This window comes from Sceloporus undulatus, chromosome 1 (assembly GCF_019175285.1).
Source record: "Sceloporus undulatus isolate JIND9_A2432 ecotype Alabama chromosome 1, SceUnd_v1.1, whole genome shotgun sequence".
In the NCBI taxonomy this organism is placed as follows: Eukaryota; Metazoa; Chordata; class Lepidosauria; order Squamata; family Phrynosomatidae; genus Sceloporus; species Sceloporus undulatus.
This window is the reverse complement of record NC_056522.1, coordinates 165,917,758-165,930,767: the sequence shown is the minus strand read 5'-3', so window position 1 is coordinate 165,930,767 and position 13,010 is coordinate 165,917,758. Positions and strand designations below refer to the sequence as shown.

Genomic DNA, 13,010 nt, shown 5'->3' with positions numbered 1-13,010 from the left:
GTATTCCTCTTTTCCTACTGCCTTTCACTTCTCATGATATTGTTACTCAAGGAATAATAAGTTATCAAATGAGTGATCTAATTAGTTACTTTCTCAATACTGTGACAAGTAACAGCAATGAACTGCTTCCTAAGCATTCTAGGGTGTAACCAGAATGAATTATTTTTACATTTCTAAGCTCTGAGCTAGCTGCATTGCACTCTCCTGACTCTTCCAGCTTCTTGGAAGCAGCCCTGGTTTGGCCATTGCTGAGAAACGAAGGAAGGACCCTATTTGTCATGGTAACTGGAGACCATACTCCTCAGTGCAGTTTGCTATGGACAAGGGCCCATGGACAAGCACTAGAACTGCCCAGGGTCTTGCTCTGTTAAACAAAAACAGCAGGGAAAAAATGACAAGTGCCCTTGTTCTGACCATTCTGTTGACTCACTTCTCCTAGCTGTTTTTTTTAAAGCAAACAAAATTGGCCTTGACCTAATATGGCAGTAAAGGAGGACAAGAATTTGGATTGTCTCTGTTTCACATTCACAGAGGGATTCAGTGTAACCAATTAAAAGTTTGCACAGCACTATCTAATTAATTTTGTTAAATTAAAAAAGCACAAACTAAGTTAAAAATAGAGGTGATTATGCTAGTATATCTGACGTCCCAGTTCCTTGCCTTTGTATTAGTTGTTGTGCGTTGGGTGCCTTCCCTCTTTAATGGTGAAATGATCACACCAACATTTGTGGAGGATTTTGATGTGCCAAAGCACACATTTTCAAGTTTGATCAGCACTTCAAGTACTTTCAAGTTTGATCAGAGGAATCCTCATATTGTCTGAATGTGAGATGTCAGCTTGCCAAGGAACTGAAACGGTATAACCTCAATGGGCATTGCATCTGAATGTGTATTTATTCAGATGAATTTCCATGAGGCTTACTTCCAGGTAAAAGTGCACACACTTGCAGCATAGGAGAGAGTTTACAGTGGAACCTCGCCATACGCGGGGGATCCGTTCCGGATCCCGCCGCGTATGGCGATTTCCGCCTATGCTCGAGCCCCATTGTAAACAATGGAGCTCGTGCACGGCGGCGCGGAGGTGCGCGGGGCGCAACGGGCGCACGCGCCCATTCAACTGAATGGGACGCGCTGCCCCTTCTGCCCCGCACGCGCCCAGTGGCTTGAGTGCATATGCTCAAAGCCGCACAAAAAAAGACAGCGTATGTGGAGGCCCCACTGTATATTATTCATATCAGAATTAAATTGTCAGGGATATAAGCCAGGAATGGTTCCTTTTCTCATTCAACAATTTCTCTGCAATAAGCAGCCAGGGATGTAGCCAAGGGGGGGGGGCTCCTTGGGGTCTGGACCTCCCCCCCTTCCGTTTGATAAAATGAATAGTGCATGCTGCCTCACCGCTGCACCCAAGCCCCATTATAATGGTGGCACTTAGTTTGGACCCTCCCATTCCCAAAATCCTGGCTATGTCCCTGAAGCAGCTATACCAGCTAGACATGTGTTAGGTTTAAATAGGACCATTTCCTGAATTCGTGTGAATATATCCCTTTCATCTTTGGATTTTTTTAAAATGCCCATGTGGATGCTTTGGATAAGCACTAGACCCCTAACATCTATGATTTATATGCTTCTGACTCAGTTCAGCTGAGACTAGCCAGATAGACTCTTATTCAACCTTCAGTCACCTAGACTCCAGCAATGAAAATGGGAAATAATCAAGAGTTGCAGCCATGGGATTGTGTGACTTTGTAAGGGATTTTTTTTTTTGGTTCAGATATTATTCTTGCAGTCTTTTCCTCCTCTCTATGACATGTTGAGTATTGTTTTCTTTAATGCTGTTGCCATGGAACAACCTCAAGCTTTTGGAACGCTTGAAGCGTTGGCATTTGCTTCCACATTCCCCACCCATGTTCATACCAGTTTCCTGAGCTTCTGAAATGTACAGCTATTACTCAAAGAGGGTGGGGAGGGAGCTGCTCAGTAAAGTTCCATTAGATACAGCTTTCGATGAAAGAGAATAAAGGTTATGCAATTTAGTTTCAGAACAGCTAGTGCTCAGACCGCTAAAGGAACTGGGCTGTGCTACACATATGAAACATCCCTTTCATTCAGTCTAGATTGGCTCATCTACTAGAATGTTTTATACTCAGATACTGCAAACTTCTGATTGTCCCATAATGGGTTTTTCATGGTAAAAGTGCCTTTTCCTGTGGCTAAAATTGCCACTGCCATTGTCTCTGAGATCTGCCAATGTTACCTCCCATAACTGCTGCGGTTGCAGGTTCATAGACTCAACCAAAGACGCAATGATTATTATTTATTTATTATGATCAACTGATCAAACATGGTCCTGAGTTTGAAGATCTAAGCAGGGCTGTTGATGACAGGGTGTCTTAGAGGTCTATCATTCCTAGGGTTGGTATAAGATGACACCATCTTGATGGCAATTAAAAACAACAAGGAACAACTACCAATTGCACCTAATCTTCTGAAATCGAATATCCACTTACAAGAGCAGCACTATTTGCAAGGTGGCCAGAAACCAGAAAAGACAAAGAAACAAGATGTTGGCAATGACATTTCCTTGTGAATCATTTGTTATGAGCACAAGATTGGGCTGGGCCTAATTTTCATTGAGGTGGGGCATCAATGAAGTGGGATGTAGGAGGACATAAAGCAGGCGACTGAACCCAGATGCCTCACTACTCAGACTAGGGAATTATGGGCCTGGTCTGAGCTATGCTGTGGTGCCACCTCTTAGTACAGTATTCAGGACCAGAATTTGGATCTCAAGCATATTATCAGGGAATATTTGGACATGCTTCAGTAGAAATGGAAGAAGGACTCCAGTGTCAGCATCAACGGCAATGAGGCAGAGACTCATGTCACGGAAAGAGCAAGTATGTGAAGGCTGGTTTTTGATCCTTGCATGGCTGACAGGTTAGCAACTAGTGGACCTGTTGTTCCTCTGCTCTGACCATGTGTACATGATCAGGCAAGGACACAAATGGAAAGAGATGTTAGAGATCTTGCGGTCTTGCCAAAGACAAGATCAAGTTTTTCTCACCACATATGCAGGATACTGGCTGTACAAAAAGCCATTGAATTGAGTTGCTAAAACGCATCTAAAGTTTCAAGGAAGAGTATTAGCAGAATGCAACTATGTGGTGTTCAAATAATAACTGTCCTGGAAAAAGATTGTGGAAGCTACTAGAAATGGCAATACAGCTCATCAGTATTCACATGTAACCTTCTCCTCTCACACACTCTGTGTGGCTTGTTTTGCAACCGCATTTCCCTAAAAGAGTGAACAATTGCATGTTCTGATAAAGTCACAGTGCAGTTTTACAGTGGCTAGTTTTAACACTACTGTAGTATAAAGGATGTTGCAAAATGTAAAAGAACCTGTGTGCAGACTACGGAAAATCTGCTCTGGATATTATTCTCCTTAAACAGAGAAATGGCATGGCTTGTTTAGTCTTTGCTAGCAATTGTGATTTATTGTTATTACTGTAAAGTTAAACCAAATTAATAACTGAGCTTGTGAAAACATTAGACAAGCTTACCCGTATCCTCCAACTGTTTCAACTTGGCAGGAACAGTCCCAATTAATCCTCCTCAATTAATCCTCCTCTCTTCATCCCACTTTCCCCCTTTGTCTTGAACTTAATTCCAGTGGTGCAAAGTGTGTTCAATGCCATTGGGGAGCAAGGAGAGGAAAGGAAGGGGAAGCATATTGCACTTCCCAGTCTGCGCAGGCAAAAACAAACTGCTGCAGCCTCTCCTAGCTTGTTTGTTCCCTTTCATCAATAACGTTTGCTGTCTTGACCATGCTCTTATGTTGCTTGGCCACACGTGTCCTGATTTTTAATCTGTACAGTGTTGGAGAGTCTCCTTTCGGAAATCTAAAGATATAATGTACTTGTATATTTCATATACAAATACTGACAAAGTTGCATATATTTTGCCATATAGATTAGGAAATATAAATGTAGGCAAAAGGATAATACTTTAACAAAGTGGCATTCAAACTTTAACTCTTAGGACCCCCTCTCCTTTACATCTACATATGGATGTCATGCCTGCCCCTTGATGTGGTTTATGAATAAAAATATTTTGTTTAGTGTGCATATTTTCATTTGTACATTCATGTATATTCATATTTTAACTCTGAAAAACATACCAAGAAAACCCTGTAATATTGGTCACCATAAGTCTGAAATGACTTGAAAGCACACAACAACAACAACAACAACAACAACAACAACAATGAAATAATATCATCCAAATTGGAATAGTTTTATTTAAATAGTTTTATTTAAAATACACAGAACAAAGTCTGAGAAGAGGAGGAAGAGAAAGAATCAGGCCTCCAGGTTTTGCTCCCCCTGCCCCCTTTGAGCAACTCTCATGCCCACCTGGGGGTCCTGCCCCACGGTTTGAGAACTAGTGCTTTAATACATACGAGGCATATTTTTTGTTAATTTCTTTTCAATAATAATGATGTCATTAAAAGCATGGGATAATTGTGAGAATAGGGATGCATATTACTACTGGGAATATAGATATTGTAAACTAGTTTAGGGAGCTTGATCAAGAGATAGCTTCCCTTACTCATAGCCTGGAAAACTTACTTTGGCGGCTTGCAACTTTCAGAATTCCACTGCTAAAATCAAAAGCCTTAGGGGCATATGACTGTGTAGAGGATTAAAGATTTGTACTTTTGAAACGCTTAGAAATCCTCAATAGTTTTTTTTCCCCACACTTTACCCTGCCATCTCAATTTATCTCTTCCGGCAGGCCTTCCCTACCTAGTTCTACTCCCCATTTACTGTGACTTATGTCACTCTGTCCACCAATTCTTCTCTTAAATTTAATGAGAAGAATTAAATTAAAATTAATTAAAATAAAATCCTTGCCTCAAGAAGAAGAGCCCTCCCTCCATGACATCATCATCAGACCTGAGAGGGAGTGAAAAAGAGAGGCCCAACTTCCATCAGGCCTAACTGTGAATGTACTCACTTTGCTCTCTTTAATTTTATTGTATTTTATTTATTTATTTTATTTTATTTTATTATCTTTATTTTTACTGTTGTAACCCGCCTGGATTCCTTGTGATTGGGCGGGCTATAAATAAATTATTATTATTATTATTATTATTATTATTAATTATTTAGTGAATAGAATAGTTAAAATATCTGATATTGACAGGGATTCATGTTAAGCCCACTTGCGTAGGTCCACGTTAATCATATATCTTGTGAGACATTTCAGTACAGTTAGCAGCACAATCTACCAGGAGCCAATGTTCATCACATCCTGCAGCCTTGCAAAGAATTGTTGTTGTTGTTGTACCTTCATGTCGTCTTGATTTACAGTGAACTTAAGGCAACTCTATCATGGGGCTTCTTGGCAAGATTTGTTCAGAGGGATTTTGTCATTTCCTTCCTCAAAGTCACTGGGGAGGCATGGTCCACGGCTGAGCAAGGATTTGAACTCTGGGCTCCGAGAGCGGGAGTTCAACACTCGACTCAAACCACCACCCCATACTGGTTTTCAAAGAAGCATGATGTTTGCTACAATATTTCTAACAGAAATTGCTCCTTTTAAATGCTTGATTTTATGTGAATCGTAAGCAATCGCTCAAATTCTAATCGCCCCACCCCAGCACTATTATTTGGGAAAGTTGTATGATGTATCTGAATACCTGAGTCATGTCTTTTCATGATATGGCCGAAGTATGACAGCCTCAGTTAAGTCATCTTGGCTTCTAGGGAACGTTTAGGCTGGATTTGCTTTAGGAATAATTTATTTGTCTTTTTAACAGTCCAGGGTATTCACAGAAATATTGTCCAGCACGTCTCAAATAAGTTGATTTTCTTCCTAGAATAGAATAGAAATCAAGACTGAACTCTTCCTAGAGGCCAAGATGACTTAACTGAGACTGTCATACATGTCACGAGAAGACATGACTCACTAGAAAAGACAGTAGGAAGAAAAGGAAGATGGCATGCCAGATGGATAGACTCAATCCAGCGAGCCACAGCCATTGATCTGTAAGACCTGAGCAGGGTGGTTGAGGATAGGGTGACTTGGAGGTCTCTCATTCATAGGGTCACCATAAGCTGAAGTCGACTTGAAGGCAGCTAACAAGAAGCAACTTTGAGACTAACTGGGGTGGGGTATAATTTCAGCGTAAGTTTCCATCGACTGCATTTATACTAGAAATGTATTTTTTTCCCTCCTGATTAACATCAAAGGTGCTACTCGGTTCCTTTATGATAAAACAGATTAACACAGCTAAAACTTTGAATGTTATTAAAGGAGACTTGTAGAGCCCACCAAAAGCTGTAGTGATCTTTCAGTATATCTGGAAACAAAAAAAACAAAACAAACAAAAAAAAAAAAACAAATTAATCATGCAAATAAAGGGCCATGTTGCAAGATGGCATATATCCTTCTCTGAAGGATGCATTGATGATATCCATAAGGAACGTCCTCAATGTATCCCCCCCCCCCGGACGGCCAGCCATGATGGGCAAGGGTTGAGAGGGCAAGTTGTTTTCCTCACCCTACCAAGGAGCTTGTCCACGTCATCGGTACTTACAGACTGCAGCTGATCCAGAATAACTTCATCGACAGAGTCGCTGGACACCTCGTCTATGGTTTCTGTTAAAATATTGGCGTCTAAGTCAGCTCTTATCTGAGAGATTTTATCTACAAAGAAGTTATTAAATGCATCGCAGCAGGCTGTCGTTGGGTTAAGTAAAGGATTTGGCGCAAGGGACACCTGCGTCAGCTCCCTCACCACCCTAAACAGCTCTGCTGGACGGGACTCTGCAGACGCAATACTTGCAGAGAAGAAGGATTTTTTCGCTGCACGTATTGCCTCCCGATAGGACCAAAGAAAGTTCCTATAGCGAGTTCTGTCGGATAAGAGTCAAGTCTTTCGCCACTTGCGCTCTAGTCGTTGTCAAAGCCGCTTCATATTCCTAAGCTCTGGTGTATACCATGGCTTACGGTTTGAAGCGGAATGGCAAGGACGCTTGGGAGCTATCATGTCGATAGCCCTGGGGAGATCGGTGTTCCAAGTATTAACCAAAGCATCGACAGGATTGCCAACATTCCCAACCATTAAACCCTCTAAGGCTTTCTGGAATCGAGTTGGTTCCATTAGCCTTCGAGGGCGGACCATTCTAATGGGTCCACCACCCCCGGTGGGGTGGATACAGGCTCTAAGTTCCATCTTGATCAGGAAATTATCCATCCATGACAGTGCGGAGGTACTAGTAACCTCTGCCCATGGATCTTCCTGTTCTGTGCTAAAGACCGCATCGAGTGTATGACCTGCTCAATGTGTGGGCCCAGCGACCAATTAGGATAGGTCCATGTTTGTCATGGTCCCCATGAACTCCTGAGCCACGCCTGTTAAACTGGTCTCGAGCGGAACGTTGAAGTCTCCCAAAACTAAAAGCCTGGACATAACAAAGCCCCAGAAAGGTAACATTCTGAACAATGGGAATGGAAAACCATTTCAGTCTATCAGGGCATGATGAGGTTAATCTAAAAATCAACTAAGGCACTCCAAAGGGAAAAGAGAGCATTAAACTGTTAGACCAACTTATCAGTAAGTCTAATTCTGTTTGTTTAAGCATCAGTTTAAGCAATAATTTCTTCTCGCGCTAGAGGTAGTCAAACTCAATTCACATAGCAAGATCAGGAAGACTGTATGGAGTTTATCACACTGGGGCTGATTTCGGCATTAAAGAGAGATTAAAGCGCATTTAAAGCATCCTGCAAATGAAGCGGAAATGGCGAGTAATTGCGCTGATGATTATCACATGCAATTGCAGAAATAAATTGATATCGGGAATGCATTGTCGCTGAAATCCCAAAAAAGATGTGCATTAATGTTTCTTTGTGACCACTTTAATGGTGGGTTTTGTGTGATGTCGTGTTAAATTGTTACACGCAATTACACGATTTTTTGGAGATATTCAAGGGATAAACTCCTCCATGTGATAAACTCCTATGACCACCTGTTAGTATTATGGCCATTGATATTTTCATCTTTGTGTGTGCCTGTGCGTGTTTTTGATAGCAAAGCTCCAAACCATTTCACAGTCTTTGTCCCATTTACACTTTTTTCTTTTCACCTGAATGGTGTGTGTGTGTGCGTGCCTACATATAAAATGTGCCTGCTGAGCATAACACTTCATGTACCTGATGAAGTGAGCTCCAATCCACACATTTATGAACTGAAGCCAACAATATATCAATCAAAAAAGGTGCCAAAAAACACATCTGTTGATTTTCCTTGATGTGGGTTCCAGGTCACTTCCAGACTATCAAAACAGAAACCACAACTTTCTCATTCATGTGTAAACAGCATGAAAATGAGCTTAAAAAGCTAAGTACCACTAGATCAGTAGGGCTTCTAGAAAAAGCATGGAGGATGGAAAGGTAACTCAATTTTTGTGTGCAGTCAGTGCGAAGATTTTCCCTAGCATACTTCCCCAGCCATAAATAGGTCTCTGGGCAAAGATGTGTCGTGTTAAACTGCCAAGGGATATTGCGATTTCCATGTATGTCCCTTAGGGACTGAAATGAATCCAGAAACATTCATTAATCTCATAACCTCTGTATTGTGTAATTTTAATGTAGGTTTCCAAGAGTCAGGCATATTGATCTTCTCTGTGGCTTCCCTTTTTGCAGTAAATCAATTTCGTTAATACACTTCTCGGTCAAGAAACATTGTTCATGACCTGGCATGACTCTGCTCTTCTAATCCCGTTCTTGATTGTGCCAAGTTATTTGGTGGTTCTGCGACACGGAGAAATGTTTTCCTTAGAACAAGTTTAAGACAAACATTTTGTCTGTGATGAGAGATATTTTTGGGTTTCCATTTCCAAACCTTTTATGGAGGCAAAGCTAGGAAGAGGGAGAAAGTGTGCTGAAAAGATAAAAGTAACATGTTGAAAAAATTGTGATATTTCTCACATGTTGCAGAAGGTAGACAAACATAAACCGGATTTGGTGAATGAGAAACTGGAGCCATGTGTTCATAGGAGGGCGACTAAAATGGTGAAGGGTCTGGAAACTATGTCCTAGGAGGACTTAGGGAGCTGGGGATGTTTAGCCTGGAGAAGAGAAGGTTAAGAGGTGATATGATAGCCCTGTTTAAATACTTGAAGGGATGTCATATAGAGGAGGAAGCAAGCTTGTTTTCTGCTGCTCCAGAGAACAGGACCCGGAGCAATGGAAGCTATAGCAAAAGAGATTCCAACTCGTGTCTCCAAATATTATAAATTGTTAAAAGTAGAGATCTTGAAGACGAAACGGTAAAGCACAACATGATAAAATGGTCGCAGGACCTTGGGAAAGTTATAGAATTGGAAAAATGGGAAAAAACTTGTTCACTTTCCAACAAATTTACACTCTGTCAGAATTACAAAGAGAACTTCCTAAAAATGCTGCATAGATGGCATATTTCCCCGCACAAAATTAATTTAGTTTACAAAAAGCAAGATGCAGCGTGTTGGAAGTGTAACAAAAAAGATGCAAATTTCCTACATATGTGGTGGACATGTAAGGAAGCAGAGAAATTCTGGAAAGGAATACACCAAGCAATGTGCGAGATTCTAGACTATACTCTCCCATTCGACCCTTGCCTCTTCTTACTAAACATGATCCCAGATCTAAATTTTGGAAAAGAGAAGAGACATAAGTACATTATATTGTATATGGTAACAACAGCAAGGATCATCTTTGCCAAATTATGGAAAAATCCTGTATTACCCAAGTTGGAAGATTGGCTCTCAAAACTTTATGAAGCCATAGAGATGGATACATTAACAGTTTTGATGAGAGGAAAAACATGGAGAAAAACCAAGAAAACCATATTAGAGGTTCGCCTTAGGGTCGCCATTAAGTCAGAAATGAATTGGAGGCGCACAATAACAACAAGAAGCAAGTTTATGGATTCTGTGGCAGCTTTTTTTTTTTATTTTTACAGACTGGGATATCAGAATCTGAGAGGAAACAGAGTGGATAAGTCTGCTCCCTTTTGTGTCTGCTTTCCTGACATTTACCCAAGAGGTTGCCTTGTCAGAAGAGAAGCAGCAGTGTCTTGTGGGATCCCACAAAACTATTGATTGATTGTACCATAGGTTTTCATATTACTGATTGTACCATAGGTTTTCATGATCTCAAGGCCAGGGCGACCAGAGGGCCTCACCGCAAAGGAGGACAAGGCACCACCAAAACGTAGGCCATCATCACGACACGAAAGCTAAAAACACTCCTATAAATATCAATTCATGCTTCTTAGTGATGCTCCAAATGGAGGCTTGTTTTGGAATTCCTCCTGGACAGGGAGGAGGATGCGTCCTGGAAAAGGAGGAGGACCACCTCTGGTCCCACTGTACTCAAATGGACACTTCTTGCTCATGCTCAAAATGGAGGACGTTTTGGAATTCTTCCTGGACAAGAAAGCTGAAGTGGAGGAGGGCATGTCCTGGGAATTTTAGCCTGCTAGGGTTGCCATAATTGTCCACTAAAACCTGGGACAAAATGTAGGACAAAATCTAGACCAAAGTGTAGGACAACTGCAGGACAAAACTCAGCCCAAAATGTAGGACATTTAAGAAAAATGGAGGGCCTTCAATGTCCTACATTTTGGGCTAAGCTTTGTCCTGAAGTTGCCCTACGGTTTGGTCTAGATTTTGTCCTACATTTTGTCCCGAGTTTTAGTGGACAATTATGGTGCTATGTGTTTGTTTATGGGTTTTTGTAAACCGCCTCGACCTTTTGGAAAGGCGGTACTGTATATAAATAGTAATAATAATAATAAATTATATGTTCTGAATACAAGTTGAACTTGGAATATAGGCTGAGAAATGTATTATTATTATTATTATTATATGTTCTGAATATTGGAATACAGTCTGAGGAACCCTTTTGGGAAACGATTCACTTTAGTCACGTGACCAAAATAAGGCCCTCATTCCCCAGAGCGAGGGCGCGCGCCCTTCACTTGTCAATTTACAATCGCCTCATAATAACCGTCACCTTTCCTCCTTGGCCACGCCCCTTGCGGTGGTCCATCCCCCCAAAGCCCCGCCCCCTTCCCATCTCCTCCTTCTCGCTCTCTCTCTCTCTCCCACTCCTTCCCTGGGGCGCGCATGCGTACTGAGCGGGCCCCGTCTCCTGCTGCACCAGCGACAGCGGCAAGAGAGGCTTGGTTGGGACGGGGAGCGGCGGAGGGCAAATGGAGGCTATGGGGTCGCAGCAGCAGCAGGGGCGGAAGAGGGTCCCCAACCGCGAGAGGCCCGCCGCAGCAGAAGAGGATGCGCTCAATCAGATCGCGCGCGAGGTGAGCCGAGGGTAGGTGGCTGGGTGGGCGGGGCTGGGCGCGTGTGCGAGCGCGAGCCCACTTTCCCCCTCCCCCCATTGGTCCCCCAATCGCCGTTTCCCGGGTAACGCCTGAGGGGAGGGGGGAGGAGGGAGGGAGGGAGCGTTCCAACTCCCACCCGGGAGCCCCTCCCCTCAGGCGTCACCCGCTCCAGCGCCTACACAGCCTTAAAAGGGCCACGTGCTTGGCTCCGCCCACTGCACTGGAGAGGGGAGGGAGGGGAGGGTGGCAAACCACACACCCCCAATATGTATAATGGTTCCTGCCACTCCCCAGCCAGGCAGCGCACACCTGGGAGGCACCAAGTTGAAAGGGAGGGGGAGTCTGGGCTCTCTCAGAATGTGTCTTTGAGTGGTACCTCCCTATGGAACTCAGGCAGCAGGCTCAGGGCTAGGAAAGGTATTGCTAGGAGAGGGCAAGTCCAGGAAAGGGCATGGCTCAGAAAGGTGGACATGCCATGACACTCTAGGAAAGGTCAAGTCCAGGAAAGCTTAAGTCTAGGGAAGGTTATGCCATGAAAGCGCAAGTGTTTGAAGCTTATGCCACGAAAGCGCAAGTCTAGAGAAGCTCCTGTCATAAAGCGCAAGTCTAGGAAAGCTTATGCCACGAAAGTGCAAAGCTAGGAAAGCTTAAGTCTAGGAAGTCTCATGCCGTGAAAGCTCAAGTGTAGGAAAGTGCATGGTACCAGCTTTTTTCTTTCTCCCAGTTAGATTTTAAAGGGCTACTAGATCCCCTTGCACCCTGATTTTCCAGACTAACACAGGGATGTCTTTGAGTCTTTCTACCACTTGTGCCAGCCTCGCAGTTCAAAAGCATGTAGAAATGCAAGTAGATAGATAGGTAACACTTCAGTGGGAAGGTAACAGCATTCGGTGCAGTCATGCTGGCCACATGACCACCAGAGCAGTCCTTGGACAACGCTGGCTCTTGGGCTTAGAGACGGAGATGAGCACCGGCCCTTACAGTCGGACATGACTAGACAACCCTGGCAGAGGGGAAGCCTTCACCTTTGCCACTTGTGTGGTGCCTTGGGTCTGTTCTGGATGCACCTTGATGTTCAGGAAGGGATGTGTGTTGCGGAGGCTGCTCTTGGATCTGACTGCAGTTTTACTTCTTGCACTTCATGGCGTCCCATGCGTTTTTTCCTCTTTCCGGCTCCATGTCTATGTATTTTGCTTCTATGTTATTGTTGTGTGCCTTCAAATTCTTTCTGACTTATGGCAACCATAAGGCAAACCTATCATGGGATTTTCTTGGCTCCTTTCTTCAGAAAGCGTTTGCCGTTGCCATCCTTGGAGGCTCAGAGAGTGTGACTTGCTCAAAGTAACTCAGTGGGTACCCATGGCTGAATCAAAGCCTGGTCTCCACATTCATAGTGCAGCATTTAAACCGCTACACCACACTGGTACTCTGTTTGCTTCTATACGGTGTGATAAATTAAACAAATAACTGGTGAGGATGTTTCATATATTGTATAAGGAGGTTGCCAAAGCTCATGCCGCAATAAATCTGTTACGCTTGTCCCTCCACATTTGCAGCTTTGACCTGTGCGACTTTGATTATTCACAGATTTTATGAATATCTTCTCTCTAGGGAT

The 13,010-nt window shown here is 43.0% G+C and overlaps 1 protein-coding gene across 12 annotated transcripts in view; it reads left to right on the top strand.

Annotated features, from left to right (window-relative positions):
• The first annotated feature begins 11,159 nt into the window (after positions 1 to 11,159).
• The window catches only part of LRRFIP1 (LRR binding FLII interacting protein 1), a 119,371-nt gene continuing 117,520 nt past the window's right edge, over positions 11,160 to 13,010 (top strand). For 7 of the 12 annotated variants that reach the window (XM_042446752.1, XM_042446743.1, XM_042446734.1 and 4 more), the window contains exon 1: positions 11,161 to 11,374. In XM_042446752.1, coding sequence (XP_042302686.1) covers positions 11,270 to 11,374 — 105 coding nt within the window. In that variant the 5' untranslated portion in view covers positions 11,161 to 11,269. Of the gene's footprint in view, positions 11,375 to 13,010 lie in introns of all 12 variants that reach the window. The other 5 variants (XM_042446759.1, XM_042446708.1, XM_042446727.1 and 2 more) reach the window with 2 other exon arrangements.